Below are 18,359 nucleotides of genomic sequence, written 5' to 3' on the forward strand. Positions count from 1 at the left end.
TAAATTGCACTGTACTTTTTTAAATATTGACGTTTTTAAAGATATAAGCTCATTCCGATGATACATTCATCAAGAGCTTTCATATGAGTACCCACATGCATTTTTGATATATTTTTCATATATATATATATATATATATATATATATATATATATATATTTTAAAAATATAAGCTCATCCCGATCTTACACTCATCAAGAGCTTTCATTTGAGTACCCACATGTATTTTGATATATTTTTCATATATTTATATATATAATATATATAAATATATGAAAAATTGATGTGGGTACTCAAATGAAAGATCTCGATGAGAGTAACATCGGAATGGGCTTATATCTTTAAAAATGTCAATAGTTCTCAAGTTATAAGGTCATTTCTTAATTATTGACATTTTGTAAGATATAAACTTATTTCGATGATACATTCATCAAGAGCTTTCATTTGAGTACCCACATGCATTTTTGATATATTTTTCATATATACATAAATATAATTATATGAAATATATGAAAAATTGATGTGGGTACTTAAATGAAAGGTCTCGATGAGTGTAACATCAGGATGAGCTTATATCTTTAAGAATATCAATGCTTAGGAAATGACCTTTTATCTTGTGAAATATTAACATTTTTTAAGATATAAGCTCATCCCTATGTTATACGCATCTAAAGCTTTCATTTGAGTACCCACATGCATTTTGATATATTTTTCATATATACATATATATAATATATATAAATATATGAAAAATTTATGTGGGTACTCAAATGAAAGGTCTCGATGAGTGTAACATCGGGATGAGCTTATATCTTTAAAAATGTCGACAGTTCACAAGATACAAGGTCATTTCTCAATTATGTATCTAGAGATAGCGCATTTTTGAATGAAGCCTAAATACTTATCATAATAAATTGACTATGGGTGAGAATCATATGAAACCTTGAAAAGGCACCAATTTAAATTAAGACCTTTACAATGATACTAAATTTCACCAAAAAAAAACCGATTTCATCATATGAATCTTGGTCACCAAATTTTTCTTATTCTCTTAATAATATAGATTATTATTTTTTCAATTAATTTTTATTTAATTACAGGGTTTGAAAATTAAGAAGGTAAAAAATTTTAAAATAAATAAATAAATTTATTTATTATAAAAAAAAATGATTTAATTTAAATTTTCAATTTTTAAATTTGAATTAATTTATTTTAATTTAATTACAGGACTCTACAGCTCAAGAAAATTCTATAAAAAATTAAGATGGTAAAAAAATATATAATAAATTTTTGAAAAAAATTTACTAAATATTTAATAAACTAAAAAAAAATAATTCCAATTAACAAATTTTCAAATTTATGTTTCAGGTTTTGACCTCTCGTTAATGATGATGCCGCCACCGCGTCTGAACTTAGAACTAAAGTTGCCTGGGACTCAAGGGCCCGTTTGTCGCTTTCCGTGCCCTAATCCGTTCTGCAAGAGTGTTTTCAAGGAAAAGCGGCACCTAGGGACTCACATTAACTATCACTGCGGAAAACCTCCGCGTTTCCAATGTCCCTACTGCGAATATCGTTCGCACTTAAAAACTAACGTGAAAATTCACGAACAAAAGCGGCACCCTGGTCAACATGTCTGGGTCGTTGAAAGATACAGATAATAATTACAAAAAAAAATTAATAAAATTCACGTGCAATATATTTTTAATGTTAAATACTCGCAATGTAATTAATAAAAAAATTAATAAAAATTTCTGCTACTATAATAATTAATGAATGACTATATTGCATTTTGTTAACTAATGATGTTTTTAACGATATAAGCTCATTTTGATGTTACAGTCATCGAGACTTTCCATTTGAGTACCCACATGTATGTTTGATATATTTTTCATATATTCATATATATAAATATATGAAATATATGAAAAATTGATGTGGGTACTCAAATAAAAGGTCTCGATGAGTGTAACATCAAAATGAGCTTATATCTTTAAAAATGTTAATAATTAATGAATGACTGTTGTATTTTGTTGAATAATGATGTTTTTAACGATATAAGCTCATTTTGATGTTACACTCATCGAGACCATTCATTTGAATACCCACATGCATTTTTGATATATTTTTCATATATTCATGTATTCATATATATAAATATATCAAATATATGAAAAATTGATGTGGGTACTCAAATGAAAGGTCTCGATGAGTATAACATCGGGATGAGCTTATATCTTTAAAAATGTTAATAATTAATGAATGACTGTTACATTTTGTTAACTAATGATGTTTTTAACGATATAAGCTGATTTCAATGTTACACTCATCGAGACCTTTTATTTGAGTACCCACATGCATTTTTGATATATTTTTCATATATACATATATATAAATATATAAAATATATGAAAAATTGATGTGGGTACTCAAATGAATGGTCTTAATGAGTGTAAGATCGAGATGAGCTTATATTTTTAAAAATGTCAATATTTCACAAGATAAAAGGTCATTTCTTAATTATGTATCTTGAAAACTATTGACATTTTTAAAGACATAAACTCATCCCGATGTTACACTCATCAAGAGCTTTCATTCGAGTACCCACAAGCATTTTTTATATATATTTCATATATACTTATATATGTATATAATATATATATAAATATATGAAAAATTGATGTGGGTACTCAAACGAAAGGTCTCGATGAGTATAACATCAAAATGAGTTTATATTCACGAAAATGTTACTACAAATTTCGAATTCAAATATTTTTTTTCAGGAAAATTGTAAATAATTCAATGGATAAATTTTTGTACATAATAAATTAAAATTTCTCGGCATGAAAAGAATATTTTCTTCTGCAATAAAATTTTCTGGGACTTCAAGGATATTTTTAAATAAAATTAAAACTTAATAACTTTACTAACAAAGTAAAATATCTGTTTCAGTTTTCCAAGGCGCCATCTTCGCGGAGCCGTACCAACCTAGACGCCGCACTATGATAGGTCAATACCCATGCCCGAATTCAAACTGCAGAAGTGTCTTCAATTCGTATTACAATTTGCGAAGTCACATAAACAATCATTGTGGGAAGCCCCCAAGATTCAAGTGTCCTCACTGCGACTACCAAACAACATGGCGGAATGATGTCAAGAGACATGTTATAAACAAACATCAAGACGCGGTTACTCCCGTTATTGAACTCTACAAGCCGAATTCTCAGAGAAGAGACAAATTTATTTGTCCGACGGAAAATTGCTTCGAGATTTTTAGGCACAAGAAACTTTTGATTTATCATTTACAAAATCGCTGCGGAAATCGCTCTTAAGATTTTTTTTTTTATTAAATTATCTAGGGAAAAAATCTATAGGTCTTTTTAAGGTTATTAAGAGGAAATTTAATGATTAGAATTTTTGTAATAATTTTTTTAATTAAAAAAATTACTTGACTTAGAAAAATTAATGCTTAATTACAATTTTACTACTGTAAAAATTATAGAAAAAAATTTTTTAAGTTTTTATTAATTTATATTGAAGAGAAATTAAGTTTTAAAGTCGGGAGACGAGCGTTAGAAGAGAAAATGGCGGAAAAGGTTCTAGCGCACGAATTTCAGAGGGCGGCACTTGTTAATTTTAAAATTTACCGGCGGGAATTTTTTAAATTTTATGAATTTTATGAAAGTTAAGTATTTTAAATACTTAGTATAATAAAATTTTGATAAATTTTTTTAATAAAATTTTAAAAAGAATTTTTTTGTGTTTAAAGCTAAATAATAAAATTTCCTCTTAAAACCTCTAAAATAATTAACCAAAATACAAAACTTTAATTTTTAACCAAAAAAAACTATAATTATAATAAATAAATGTAAAAAATTGCATAAAATAAATACTAAAAATAATCTTAGAGTATTTTTTGCAATTTAGAAGCATGTGTAGTAAAAAAAATTTTTTTTATTTAATTCTAAGAATTAAAATTGACAATTTTCGTTTTCCAGAAATTTTCAAGAGTAGGGAAGAAAAGTACGCGTGCTTGAACCCGAATTGCAAGAGCGTGTTTAATGACAAGAGCAATCGCAATAGACACTTTAAGCACCAGTGCGGTAAGCCTCCGAGGTACAAGTGCGGTTACTGCGACCAGCAGTCCCATTTCAAGACCAACATTAAAGAACACTGCAAGCGGAGGCACCCAAACTTCGATATCAGTATTATCGAGCTCTACAAGCCGCACATGCTTGGGATTTATTGAATTTTTATAAATTATTATTTAAAATTGTTATTTAATGTGTTAATAAAAATTTTATTAAAAATTTTTTACAATTTATATTTATTTTACACAGGGTGCTTAGACGCTTCATTAATATTTTTATAAAAATTTTTACTAACTTTTATATTTGTTTGATGATTAATTTAATGAGAAAATTAATTTTTTTCAGCATTCTCGAGCCTGTGGCTTGCCGGGAATTTTATGGAATCGAGCATCCAGATCGGACCTCCGCAGTACGCCTGCCCGAACCCGAATTGCAACAGAGTTTTTAGCAAAAAATACAATCGCAATGCTCACGTTAATCTCTACTGCGGAAAACCTCCGAGGTTCAAGTGTCCTCACTGCGATTACAAGTCCTTGCTCAAGAGAAATATCAAAGATCACGCTTTTAGAATGCACTCTGATATCGATGCTAAAGTTATCGAGCTTTATAATCCGGCAGAGAGCAATAAAAGTGGGGGAGAGACTCAAAAAGTAGTGAGTTTTTTTTTTTGAGATTTGAGGAGGTTCGAGCGAATCTAATGTAAAAAATAATTTCCAGCTTTGAGTTTAGAAATTAAGTATCCGAACAAAAACAGTTTCACTGTAAAAAAATCGCGCCAAGTCCACGTTCATAAGACTATTAAGAAAAAAAATTTTTATTTCTTTACAAAAAGATATAAAATAAAAAATAAAAATTTGCTTTAATATGGCTCTTTACCGTAAGATGGACGGTGGCGTTGTTTGCTCGGTGGGTCTTATATACGTGACTGAATAAAGTAGTCAGTACTTGTCTTGGATAGCTTAACTGGTAGAGCCCTTGGCGCGTAACCGAGAGATCTGGGTTCGATTCCCAGTCTGGGCTGTCTGATTATTTTTTCAATTACGGAAAAATTCCCACTGAGTAGGTCCCCCCCTTTCCCCTATCCGTTCTTTCCCAACTCCCTTAAAAATTTTGCTTTAATACTTATTTGCTTAAATAAGTAACCGATATGGTTGTATATGATTTTTGGACATTAAAAAAAATTTTGTTGTAAATTTAAAAATTAAAAGAAACAATTTTGGAACGTATTTAGTGTGCGTGGTTACGAAATATTTCACTTTTTATGAAATTCCTAAAATCTATCTACTAGGACTTAAAAAAAATTGCACACAAAGTACACAATGACGCACACCAAGTACGTTCCAAAATTGTTTCTTTTAATTTTTAAATTTACAACAAAATTTTTTTTAATGTCCAAAAATCATATACAACCATATCGGTTACTTGGATTTTTTAATTTTTTATTTTATATCTTTTTGTAAAGAAATACAAATTTTTTTTCTTAATAGTCTTATGAACGTGGACTTGGCGCGATTTTTTTACAGTCAAACTGTTTTTGTTCGGATTTCAGTATTTTTTGTAATTATAATAAAAATTGATAATTTTAATTTAATACATTTCCGGTGGCAAACTATCCCCTTTAAGCTATAGTTCATGTAAAAGTTATTCTTGCGCCGCCTGGCGTGTGTAATTGCAAGCTGTCAAATATCTTTTTTTCACTGTAGTTTCGAATCTATTATAAGATTAGCATGCATCCTTGTATTATTTAGTCTCTGGCCGTCCGCTTTTTACATAAGAAAAAAGTTAAAATCTAAAAATCTGGGTCGCTATAGTTTGTGCTGATTATTTTTAATAATTTTAAATAGAAATTATAAAGATAATTGATAATAATCAAGTAATACACGTAATAAAAAGCACGAACTACTATTATAAAATATCATATAAAAAAAAAATCAAAATAAATTTGAAAAAAAATTTGTAACCTCAAAAAACCGTTCTGCTTACGGTATATACACACTCGGTAGTCTGGCTTGAGAACGGAACTTGGCGCCAGACTCTATCGAGTCTGTTGATACCCTAGAAGGATTTATTAACTATTAATAATTTAATTTATTTTAAGACAATTATTTAATTTATTAAATTTTAATAAATATTTTGCACGCCTCATAGCGCGAAGCGCGTGAGGTTGTGCTTTATACTCGACTCGTCAAGGTCAAGCAATTTTGTGATCTTTAAATGTCTCTATCACAACTATATTACATTTATACAATAATATAAGTAGATGTACACGGAGAAAACACTTAAATTAAACCATCTTTTACTTTCTAAAATCATTTCATGAAGCTATTTTGAAAAAAAAAAAACGTTTTGAAAAAAATTTTACGTGGACGTCCGGATGTCACCCCATTTTGGATGTACCAACGATTACTACCGAACAAATTGATATTTCAAGACCGGACTTTTTTTATTAGTTTACGAATGCGATGAACTGGGTCCGTATTTCATATCAGTGGTCTAGTTTACGTATTTTTTTTTTTAAATTGAATTTTTATTAAAATTTATTACGATATAACCGTACAAAGACAAACGAATTTTTCTTATTTGTCACGTGAAAACTATGGCGCCACTTGATAAAGCTAGATTTTTTTAGACTGCGTGCGCATATAACAAGAAAAAAGGGCGCTGATATTTAAAAAAAAAAAAATACTCTGTAAGAAATTACTTGATTATAATTTTCTTTTTTTTTATCAGTTACACAATTTATTTTTTCTTAAAAAATGAATGAGCGTTATGAGGCGTGCACTTTTGGATTTTCCAAACTTTTTTAATATTCAATAAATATTTATTTGGGAGGAAAATATTTATTAACAGTTAATAAATGTTTAATAATAGTTAAAAAATATTTATTGACAGTTAATAAATATTTTGTTGAGAGAATTTGTTTGGCTTGCAATGTCATAAGATATCAAGATTGTTTATAAACGATAATCATCTTTATAAATTATTTGCATTAATTATATTACATTATAATAACGTTTATTGTAAAATACAAAATTCTATCACAGCTCATAATTATCTTTTATATTTTTAAATATTAAAAACGTTAATTTATTTAGTTAATTTAATTATTATCATGTATTCCAGCTATAGAGTTAAAAAAAGTGTCAAAAGAAAATTGCTATTTTTGCTTTTTATTTTAAATAAATATTTGTTAACAGTTAATAAATCGTATTTAATAAATAATTTATTAACTGTTAATAAATATTTATAAAATCCTATGTTAAAAAATCATTTATTAAAAGTAAATAAATATTAAATATAAACAAATCCTTCTATCAGTGTACGTATAAATAAATACATTATTCATCTAATTACAAAATTTTATAAAGATTCACTGTTTAGTTACTTAGATATTAAATTTGTTCAAATTATTTTAAATTAAAATAGACAATTTTGACAAATGCTGAGAAGACTAAAGGTAAAAAAAAATTTTGACTCACAAGTTACGCTCGAACTTTCTTAATTAATTTTATGTTGAATTCTTTTCTTGATGGATTAAAATATTGTTTCAGGGAAAAGCTGTAGAAACACTTTGCGAACCAGACATTTCACTTTTGACAGAAAACCAGCCTGAATAAATTCAGTTTGTTTTAAAGTTTCAAGCCTGATAATTACTAATTGAGCTGAGATTCAAAAGGGTATCTTTTCATTTTTGATTAATCGAGACAAAAAAATGGTTATCTTCAATTATAAATATTTGTATTGAACTTTTTTTAATTTAGCTATAAAGTGCTATCGGTTATGAAGCTGCAATTCGATTTTCATTTATAAATCTTTATAATTCTCTAAGTAATTAATAAGGTAAAAGACCCGATTAGTGGCAGGGACCCTATTACTGACACTTTCTTTGATTTTGGTACTTATCCAATTATTATAATCATTAATTTAAATAATGAATATATTATTTCTAATCTTTAAGCCCTTTAGATCAAAAAAATTTTGAATTTTTATTTCAAGAAGAACATTTTTTCATTGAAAGAAAAAGTGTCACTAATAGGGGTTAAAGGTGCCACTAATGGGGTCTTTTACCTTATATAAAAGTTCAGAAAACTGGTCTTTTAAAATATGAAAAGATACCCTTTTGAAAATCAGCTCCTCAATTATACTATCGAATTTATTATTGGACATTAGTCATGATACTGAAAGTACCAGACAATTTACTATTGAATAATTAATCATTTTTTTTAGTGGAATTTTAAGTTTTTATTTTATCAATAGTTGATTTGTTTATTTAAATAGTTTAAAAATAATTACCCGTGTAAAAAAAAATTGTCCCAAAAATGTCCCAAGCGTGGGACATCCAAACGTGACACAATTTGGGACAATTTTGGGACATCTCAAAAAAAAATTAAAAATTTTAAAATAGTGCGTTTAAGTAATTTTTCGGCGATTTTAGGTATTTTTTTGAAGATTTTCAGAAGACTTCACAATTTCATGACAATTTTACTACAATTTTAAATGGTTTTTAAATGATTTTGAAGAAGATAATTTATTTTTGCACAGCTGTAGATTTGTCTAGAAATTAATGGATGAAACATTTATTGAACATTTTTGGGACAATTTTAGGACATTTTTGGGACAATTTTAGGACATTTTCAGAACATTTTGAACGTTTTTCAAATAATTAAAAAAAAAAAAAAACAATTTATTTTTGCACGGTTGTAGATTTGTCCTAAAATTAATAGATGAAAAATTTTAGGACATTTTTGGGACAACTTGAGGACATTTTTGGGACAACTTTAGGACATATTTGGGACATTTTTGGGACAACTTTAGGACATTTTTGGGACAGTTCTGTAATGTTTCTACAACAAACTTTGAACATTTTTAGAACTATTTCACGACACTTTTGACCGATTTCAAGAAAGATAATTTATTTTTGCACGCTTGTAGATTTGTACTAAAATTAATAGATGAAAAATTTTAGGACATTTTTGGGACAACTTTAGGACATTTTTGGGACAATTTTTTTTTACACGGGTATATGCCTGGTACTTTGTAGATAATTATTTAATTTAAGTCTCTGGAGGGCGATTCCGTACTCGCGGGTACAACATTTAGACTCACTCAAGGCTTCTTACTAAGAAAATAAAAACTCTTTTTAAAGAAATGACTGGTCGCAGGATTACATTGTAATCTGTTTTACAAAAATTAATATAAAAAACATTTAATAAAATGTCTAAATAGACACAGGAGAGGTTCAAAGTGCTACCGCGGGTGCAACGAAATCGGCCCACCATTAAAGGTCATGAAGCTAGAATGAAAAAAGTCTGTTAATTATGGAATATTTATTAAATTATTTTTACATTCTTTAAAAGAATACAAAACAAACTAATTATTAATTTAAATAAAATTGTTAAAAGAAATAAATATTATAAATTATTCACTTTTTATCCGGTCGCGGGTGCAACACGTCTCACTCTAGTGAATATAAACATTTCCATGTAACTTTAAATTAAAGATATGAGATCACAGATGCTGTATCACTAATTAGCACTTTCCTATGTAACTAAAATAAATTATTTGTTTGGAATAGTCGGCGATTTATCAGACTTCAGAATCGCTGTAAACATCAGAAACGCGTAACTTTTGCGTAACTTTTTTTGCAATTTTTCTACGTTTTTTTTTAGTAGCAGTTATCAAAACTAATTTGCTTTTCAAATTAGACTTCGACGTTCGTGCAACACAAATACTCTTACCCTCCTCAAATTGAAAAAAATTGGTATAAAAAAAAGTAACAAATACTGTGATTTAAAAATTTATGTCAAAAATCATCTCCCGCAGAATCGCTTTGGACTGAAACTTATCCACAATATTTATTGTAGTTAATTATTTGTATTAGTGGACATTTGCAGAATTTAACTAAAAAAATTTGAATTCTTGCATTTTCAATTAATAATTATTGCAATATAATTTAAGATAGAAAATAATAGATTTAATATGTTATAATTTTAAAAAAAGTTTCTAATAAAAATTGATACTGTCTTTGATTTAAATTTAAATTTGCAAATTTAAATATTAATACTGTTTCATTTTTAAAAATTAATTAATGATAAAAATTTGATCTTTTAAATAATTTCGTCATTATTTAGTTTAGTATTAGTGTTATTATTACAAAAAACCCCTTTAAATTTTAGCTTAAAAATTGAAAAAAAATAAATTCCTTTGAATAAAAATATAATTAAATGGTTTTTTTTCTTCTCAAAATTTTATTTATCGAATTTATTGGATATTAGTCATGATACTGAAAGTACCAGATAATTGACTATTAAATAATTGATCATTTTTCTTAGTGAAATTTTAAGTTTTTATTTTATCAATAGTTGATTTGTTTATTTAAAAAGTTTAAAAATAATTATATGTCTGGTACTTTGTAGATAATTATTCAAGTCTCTGGACCGAAACTTATCCACAATATTTATTGTAGTTAATTATTTGTATTAATGGACATTTGCAGAATTTAACTAAAAAAATTTGAATTCTGGCAATTTCAATTAATAATTAATCATTATTATTAATTATTAATTATTATTAATAATAATTATAATTATTGCAATATAATTTAAGATAGAAAATAAAAGATTTAATATGTTATAATTTTAAAAAAAGTTTCAAATAAAAATTGATACTGTCTTTGATTTAAATTTAAATTTGCAAATTTAAATATTAATACTATTTCATTTTTTAAAATTAATTAATGTTAAAAATTTGATCTTTCAAATAATTTCGTCATTATTTAGTTTAGTATTAAAGAGTTATTACAAAAAAAACTTCTTTAAATTTTTAGTTCAAAATTAAGAAAAACCAAATTATTATTAAGCGTTCTTTGAAATTAGTTATATTAATAATTTTATTTAAAGTGTGAAGAAATAATTTATAACTTGTCTTTCAAACCAAATAATCCAATTGTTTATTTTTTCTCTTATTTAATTTTCAGCAAATAAAATTTAATTGATTGAAAAAAAATTGAGTTATTATTTATTAATTAATTAATTATTTTTTTATAATTAATATGCTTGAATATTAATCCCTTAAAAAAGAAAATTCAATTATATTAACTAACAATTGAATTGTTTCAGAATTAACCGCCATGGTAATGATCTTCAACGATTTACCAGGCCGCGAAGAAACCTTCCCAGTCAAAGAAGAAGATGATGTGAAGCAACCGAAGATAGGAAGCATAAAATACGCGTGTAATAATCCAAAATGCAACTTGACGTTCAAAAGCGAGCGCCAACATAATAAACACTCCTTTGATTGTTTGAAAAATAATTTACAGCCTGGAGAAATAACTTTTGACCGAAATGCGAAACTTAGAGATGAATCTAAAGATAATAAGGAGAAAATTCCCTCAAAAAATCCGGTGAAGCCCGTTAAGCCAAAGAAGACGTCTAAAAAAATTGTGCATCGTTATAAAATTGTCGACGGTCGCTACTCTTGCTGTAAATGCTCGCGGTCCTATAAATATAAACAAGGTTTAAGTTTACATATGAGGACCGAGTGTGGCAAAGAGAAGAAATTTATTTGCCCGTTTTGTGAAAATTATAGGACTTATCACAAACACAGTCTTAGAAATCATGTAAATATTATTCACGGCAAAGAATTATGAACTTCAGTCATTATTAAACTTAATTTTCTTTATTTTTGTACTTTGAAGAATAATTAGAAATTATTTTCGGTAAAAAATAATTAATATTTTAAAATATCCAAAGATTTTTTGAAAATTAAAAGTTTTATAAATTGATTAAAAATATTAAAAATAATTGAATGAAAAGAAATAATAACATTCCGGATAAAAATTAATTAAATTAGAGAAATTTTGGTTAAAACAAAATTTTAAAAAATAATCAAATTTTTCATAAAATTATAATTAAATTATAATTAGTCATGATACTGAAAGTACCAGACAATTTACTATTAAATAATTGATCATTTTTCTTAGTGGAATTTTAAGTTTTTATTTTATCAATAATTGATTTGTTTATTTAAAAATTTTAAAAATAATTATATATTTGGTACTTTGTAGATAATTATTTAAGTCTCTGGACCGAAACTTATCCACAATATTTATTGTAGTTAATTATTTGTATTGATGGAAATTTGCAGAATTTAACTAAAAAAATTTGAATTCTCAAATTTTCAATTAATAATTTTTGCAGTATAATTTAAGATAAAAAATAAAAGATTTAATATGTTATAATTTTAAAAAAAGTTTCAAATAAAAATTGATACTGTCTTTGATTTAAATTTAAATTTGCAAATTTAAATATTAATTATGTTTTATTTATAAAAATTATTTAATATTAAAAATTGGATCTTTCAAATAATTTCGTCATTATTTAGTTTAGTATTGAAGATTTATTATTACAAAAAAACCTCTAAATTTTTGGTTCAAAATTTAGAAAAACCAAATTATTATTAAGCATGATTATGAAATTAATTATTTTATTTAAAGTGTGACGAAATATTTTAATGAATAAAATTGATTAAAAAAAATTGATTGACTATTTATTAATTAATTAATTATTTTTTTGTAAATTGTAAAAAGTGTATATGTGTAAGTAATTATTTTTTTGTGTTTAAATATTAATCCCTCAAAAGAAAAATTCAATTATTAACCAACAAAAAAATTGTTTCAGAATTTACCACCATGGTAAAGATCTTCAACGACATCCCAGGCCACGAAGAAATTTTCCCAGCCTTAGAGGATGTAAATTTGAACAAACTGACGATAAAAAACATAAAATACGCGTGATATAATCCAAAATGCAGCTTGACGTTCAATCGCGAGAGCTCACGTGATAAACACTACTTTGATTGTTTGGAAAAGAATTTACAGTCTGAAGAAATAACTCTTGACCAAAGCGTGGAATTCAGTGACGAATCTAAAGAGAATGAGGAAGAAATTCCCTTAAAAAATTCTACGGAGCCTGTTAAGCCAAAGAAGACATCTAAAAAAATTGTGGGTCATTCTAAAACTGCCAAACGTCGCTTTTCTTGCGCTACATACTCACGGTCTTTTCCTGTTAAATCTACTTTAATTCGACATATTAACGAGTGTGGCAAAGAGAAGAAATATAGTTGCCCGTATTGTAAAAATTGGAGAGCGCATCGCAAATATCACCTTAAAGTTCATTTAATTCATGTTTACGGCAAATATTTATGAACTTGAGTCATTATTTAACAGAATTTTCTACTTTTTTTGTACTTTGAAAAATAATTAAAAAATTTTTTCGGTAAAAAATAATTAATATTTGTTCTTAAATTTTCAAATGTCTTAATAATTTTTGAAAATTTTAATTTCTATAAATTGATGAAAAATATTAAAAATAATTGAATAAAAAGAAATAATTACATTTAAGATAAAAATTAATTAAATTAAAAAAATCTTTTTTGAAACAAAATTTTAAAAAATAATCAAATTTTTCATAAAAATATAATTAAATAGTTTTTTTCTTCTCAAAATTTTAATTATTGAATTTATTGGACATTAGTCATGATGTTGAAAGTATCGGACAATTTACTATCAAATAATTAATCATTTTTCTTAGTGGAACTTTAAGTATTTATTTTATCAATAGTTGAATTGTTTATTTAAAAAGTTTAAAAATAATTATATATGTAGTACTTTGTAGATAATTATTTAAGTCTCTGGACTGAAACTTATCCACAATATTTATTGTGATTAATTATTTGTATTAATGGACATTTGCAGAATTTAACTAAAAAAATTTGAATTCTTGCAATTTCAATTAATAATTATTGCAATATAATTTAAGATAGAAAATAAAAGATTTAATATGTTATAATTTTAAAAAAAGTTTTAAATAAAAATTGATACTGTCTTTGATTTAAATTTAAATTCGCAAATTTAAATATTAATTATGTTTCATTTAAAAAAATTATTTAATGTTAAAAATTTGATCTTTCAAATAATTTCGTCATTATTTAGTTTAGTATTAAAGATTTATTATTACAAAAAATCCTCTTTAAATTTTAGCTTAAAAATTTAGAAAAACCAAATTATTATTAAGCGTTCTTTGAAATTAGTTATATTAATTATTTCATTTAAAGCGTGAAGAAATAATTTATAACTTGTCTTCTGAACCAAATAATTCAATTCTTTATTTTTTCTCTTATGTAATTTTCAATAAATAAAATTTAATTGATTGAAAAAAAACCGAGTTATTATTTGCTAATTAATTACTTTTTTTGGGAATTGTAAAAGTGAATATTTGTAACTAATAATTTTTTGTATGAATATTAATCCCTGAAAAAAATTGAATTAACCAAAAATAAAATTTTTCAGAATTCACCACCATGGTAACGATTTTCAACGACTTCCCAGGCCACGAAGAAACCTTTCCAGTCAAAGAAGAAGATGGTTTGGACCAACTGCACATAAAAAACATAAAATACGCGTGTTATAATCTAAAATGCAACTTGAAGTTCAAAAGCGAGCGCCAACGTGACAAACATTCATTTGATTGTTGGAATAATAATTTACAGCCTGGAGAAATAACTCTTGACCAAAATGCGAAATTTAGAGATGAATCTAAAGATGATAAGGAGAAAATTCCCTCAAAAAATTCTGTGAAGCCCGTCAAGCCAAAGAAGACATCTAAAAAAATTGTGCATCTTTATAAAATTGTCGACGGTCGCTTCTCTTGCTGTAAATGCTCGCGGTCCTATAAATATAGACAAGGTTTAAATTCACATATGAGGACTGAGTGTGGCAAAGAGAAGAAATTTATTTGCCCGTTTTGTGAAAATTATAGGACTTATCACAAACACAGTCTTAGAAATCATGTAAATATTATTCACGGCAAAGAATTATGAACTTCAGTCATTAATTAGTTAAATCTTCTTCTTTTTTTATACTTTAAAGAACAATTAGAAAATATTTTCGCTAAAAAATAATTAATATTTCCAAATTTCTAAAGAATTTTTGAAAATTGAAATTTCTATAAATTTATATTCAATAAAGATTTTAATTAAAAAAAATTCAATATTGCATTAAAAATAAGTGGATAAAAAGAAATAATGACATTTCGGATAAAAATTAATTAAACAGAAGAAATCTTGTTTAAAATAAAATTTAAAAAAATTATCAACTTTTTCATAAAAATATCATTAAATGGTTTTTTTCGCAAAATTTTAATTATCGAATTTATTGGACATTAGTCATGATACTGAAAGTATCAGACAATTTACTGTTAAATAATTAATAATTTTTCTTAGTGGAATTTTAAGTTTTTATTTTATCAATAGTTGATTTGTTTATTATTTATTATTATGAGTTTTACTTGTATACCGATTTATGGTTTGTACAAGGCTAATTGTCTCAGCATCTCCGCATGTAGTCTCTTTTTCAACTCTTTATTATCAATATATGCTCCGCTCTATATTATCAACACAATCTTTCAACTCTTTTATTATCAACATATTCTCCACTCTTTTTATAATCAACAGCATGTTCTCCACTTTGTATAATCAACATATAATTTCGCACATAACTTTATTCTCAATGCGGCTGTGGACTGACTTGTGCTTTCTGTACTGTATTCACCCTACCCGTGCAAAAAAAAAATTCTGATTCAAAATGAATTTAAGATTGAAATTCATATTTTGACACAAATATGAATTAATTTTGAGATCAATCCAAATTTGAAATTGATTTGTAAATAGAAATTAGCGCACCTGTAGAACTTTCGATCCTGTTTCAGAATTTTAATAAAGACTTAAAAATATTTAGGATTATTTTATGTATAAAATATTCTTAAGTTTTTATTAAAATTCTAAAGCATGATTGAAAATTCTATAGACGTGCTAATTTCTATCTACAAATCAATTTAAAATTTAGATTGATCTCAAAACTAATTCATATTTGTGTCAAAATATGAATTTCAATCTTAAATTCATTTTGAATCAGAATTTTTTTTGCACGGGTATTCCTCACCCCTTTCTATCGGTGTTGGAATAGTGGCGATGGGGAAACCACAGAGAAAACCCATGCCAGTACAGTTTGGCTACCGGAGCGACCCCCGACGGTTGGTGTTGGAACTATTCGAACAACCGTCGGGGCTCGAACCCTCGCCTCACGGCATGATGCACGAACGCACTAACGGGATAATGACTTAGTCCGCTCGACCATCATGCCGCTTCGTTGATTTGTTTATTTAAAAATTAAAAAAATAATTATATGTGTAGTACTTTGTAGATAATTATTTAAGTCTCTGGACTGAAACTTATCCACAATATTTATTGTGATTAATTATTTGTATTAGTGGACATTTGCAGAATTTAACTAAAAAAATTTGAATTTTTGCATTTTCAATTAATAATTATTGCAATATAATTTAAGATAAAAAATAAAAGATTTAATATGTTATAATTTTAAAAAAAGTTTCAAATAAAAATTGATACTGTCTTTGATTTAAATTTAAATTTGCAAATTTAAATATTAATACTATTTCATTTTGTAAAATTAATTAATGATAAAAATTTGATCTTTTAAATAATTTCGTCATTATTTAGTTTAGTATTAGTGTTATTATTACAAAAAACCCCTTTAAATTTTAGCTTAAAAATTGAAAAAAAATAAATTCCTTTGAATAAAAATATAATTAAATGGTTTTTTTTCTTCTCAAAATTTTATTTATCGAATTTATTGGATATTAGTCATGATACTGAAAGTACCAGATAATTGACTATTAAATAATTGATCATTTTTCTTAGTGAAATTTTAAGTTTTTATTTTATCAATAGTTGATTTGTTTATTTAAAAAGTTTAAAAATAATTATATGTCTGGTACTTTGTAGATAATTATTCAAGTCTCTGGACCGAAACTTATCCACAATATTTATTGTAGTTAATTATTTGCATTGATGGACATTTGCAGAATTTAACTAAAAAAAATTTGAATTTTTGCATTTTCAATTAATAATTATTCCAATATAATTTAAGATAAAAAATAAAAGATTTAATATGTTATAATTTTAAAAAAAGTTTCAAATAAAAATTGATACTGTCTTTGATTTAAATTTAAATTTGCAAATTTAAATATTAATACTATTTCATTTTTTTAAATTAATTAATGATAAAAATTTGATCTTTTAAATAATTTCGTCATTATTTAGTTTAGTATTGAAGAGTTATTATTAAAAAAAAACTTCTTTGAATTTTTGCTTCAAAATTTAGAAAAACCAAATTATTATTAAGCGTTCTTTGAAATTAGTTACATTAATTATTTTATTTAAAGTGTGAAGAAATAATTTATAACTTGTCTTCCGAACCAAATAATCCAATCGTTTATTTTTCCTCTTATTATATCTTCAATAAATAAAATTTAATTAATTAAAAAAAAGTTGAGTTATTATTTTTTAATTAACTAATTATTTTTTTTTGAATTGTGAAAGTTTTTAATTGTAACTATTAATTTTTTTGTTTGAATATTAATCCCTCAAAAAAATTTAATTAACCAAAAATAAAATTGTTTCAGAATTAACCACCATGGAAACGAGCTTCAACGACTTTCCAGGCCACGAAGAAACCTTCCCAGTCGAAGAAGAAGATGATTTGAACCAACTGATGATAAAAAACATAAAATACGCGTGTCATAATCTAAAATGCAACTTGACGTTCAAAAGCGAGCGCCAACGTGATAAACACTCCTTTGATTGTTTGAAAAATAATTTACAGTCTGAAGAAATAACTGTTGACCAAAATGCGAAATTTAGAGCCGGATCTAAAGAAAATAAGGAGAAAATTCCCTTAAAAAATTCTATAGAGCCCGTTAATCGGAGGCAGAAGTCTAGAAAGATTGTGGGTCGTTTTAAAACTACCAAACGTCGCTTCTCTTGCTCTACTTGCTTACGGTCCTATAAATATAAACAAAATTTAAATCTACATATGAAAGTCGAGTGTGGCAAAGAGAAGACATGTATTTGCCCGATTTGTAAGAATTGGAGGACTTATCACCAACATAATCTTAGAAAACATATGAATACTGTTCACGGCAAAAAATTATGAACTTCAGTCATTATTAAACCTAATGTTTAATTTTTTTCGTACTTTGAAGAATAATAAGTAAATATTATCGGTAAACAATAATTAATATTTATTCTTAAATTTTCAAATGTCTAATGAATTTTTCAAAACTGAAATTTCTTTAAATTAATCAAAAACATTAAAAATAATACTTTATTGAAAAGTAGATGTGACATTTTCAT

The 18,359-nt window shown here is 25.6% G+C and overlaps 3 protein-coding genes across 3 annotated transcripts; all 3 read left to right on the forward strand.

Moving 5' to 3' along the window:
• Positions 1-3,928: 3,928 nt before the first annotated feature.
• LOC123262936 (zinc finger protein 845-like) lies at positions 3,929-4,759 on the forward strand. Its single transcript, XM_044725434.1, has 3 exons — positions 3,929-3,935; positions 3,996-4,202; positions 4,434-4,759. Exons 1-3 carry the CDS (start codon positions 3,929-3,931, stop codon positions 4,757-4,759), a joined length of 540 nt encoding a protein of 179 aa, XP_044581369.1.
• A 1,513-nt stretch (positions 4,760-6,272) lies between these two features.
• On the forward strand, positions 6,273-11,819 carry LOC123264141 (longitudinals lacking protein, isoforms J/P/Q/S/Z-like). The gene is made up of 2 exons (XM_044727291.1): positions 6,273-6,278; positions 11,207-11,819. The coding sequence occupies exon 2, from the start codon at positions 11,218-11,220 to the stop codon at positions 11,734-11,736; it is 519 nt and encodes a 172-aa protein (XP_044583226.1). The 5' UTR covers positions 6,273-6,278; positions 11,207-11,217; the 3' UTR covers positions 11,737-11,819.
• Positions 11,820-12,777: 958 nt separating this feature from the next.
• On the forward strand, positions 12,778-18,159 carry LOC123262937 (zinc finger protein 567-like). The gene is made up of 4 exons (XM_044725435.1): positions 12,778-12,837; positions 12,967-13,279; positions 14,437-14,832; positions 17,630-18,159. The coding sequence occupies exons 1-4, from the start codon at positions 12,778-12,780 to the stop codon at positions 18,157-18,159; spliced, it is 1,299 nt and encodes a 432-aa protein (XP_044581370.1).
• Positions 18,160-18,359: the final 200 nt, after the last annotated feature.

This window comes from Cotesia glomerata, linkage group LG4 (assembly GCF_020080835.1).
Source record: "Cotesia glomerata isolate CgM1 linkage group LG4, MPM_Cglom_v2.3, whole genome shotgun sequence".
Taxonomy (NCBI): Eukaryota; Metazoa; Arthropoda; class Insecta; order Hymenoptera; family Braconidae; genus Cotesia; species Cotesia glomerata.

Coding starts and splice junctions, on each gene's coding strand:
- LOC123262936 (XM_044725434.1), top strand. Junction 4,203..4,433: donor GCACCCAAACTTCGATATCA/GTATTATCGAGC, acceptor AATTTTTTTCAG/CATTCTCGAGCCTGTGGCTT.
- LOC123264141 (XM_044727291.1), top strand. CDS start 11,218: ATGGTAATGATCTTCAACGATTTACCAGGCCGCGAAGAAACCTTCCCA.
- LOC123262937 (XM_044725435.1), top strand. CDS start 12,778: ATGGTAAAGATCTTCAACGACATCCCAGGCCACGAAGAAATTTTCCCA. Junction 12,838..12,966: donor TTTTCCCAGCCTTAGAGGAT/GTAAATTTGAAC, acceptor AAGAATTTACAG/TCTGAAGAAATAACTCTTGA. Junction 14,833..17,629: donor GTCCTATAAATATAGACAAG/GTTTAAATTCAC, acceptor AAATTGTTTCAG/AATTAACCACCATGGAAACG.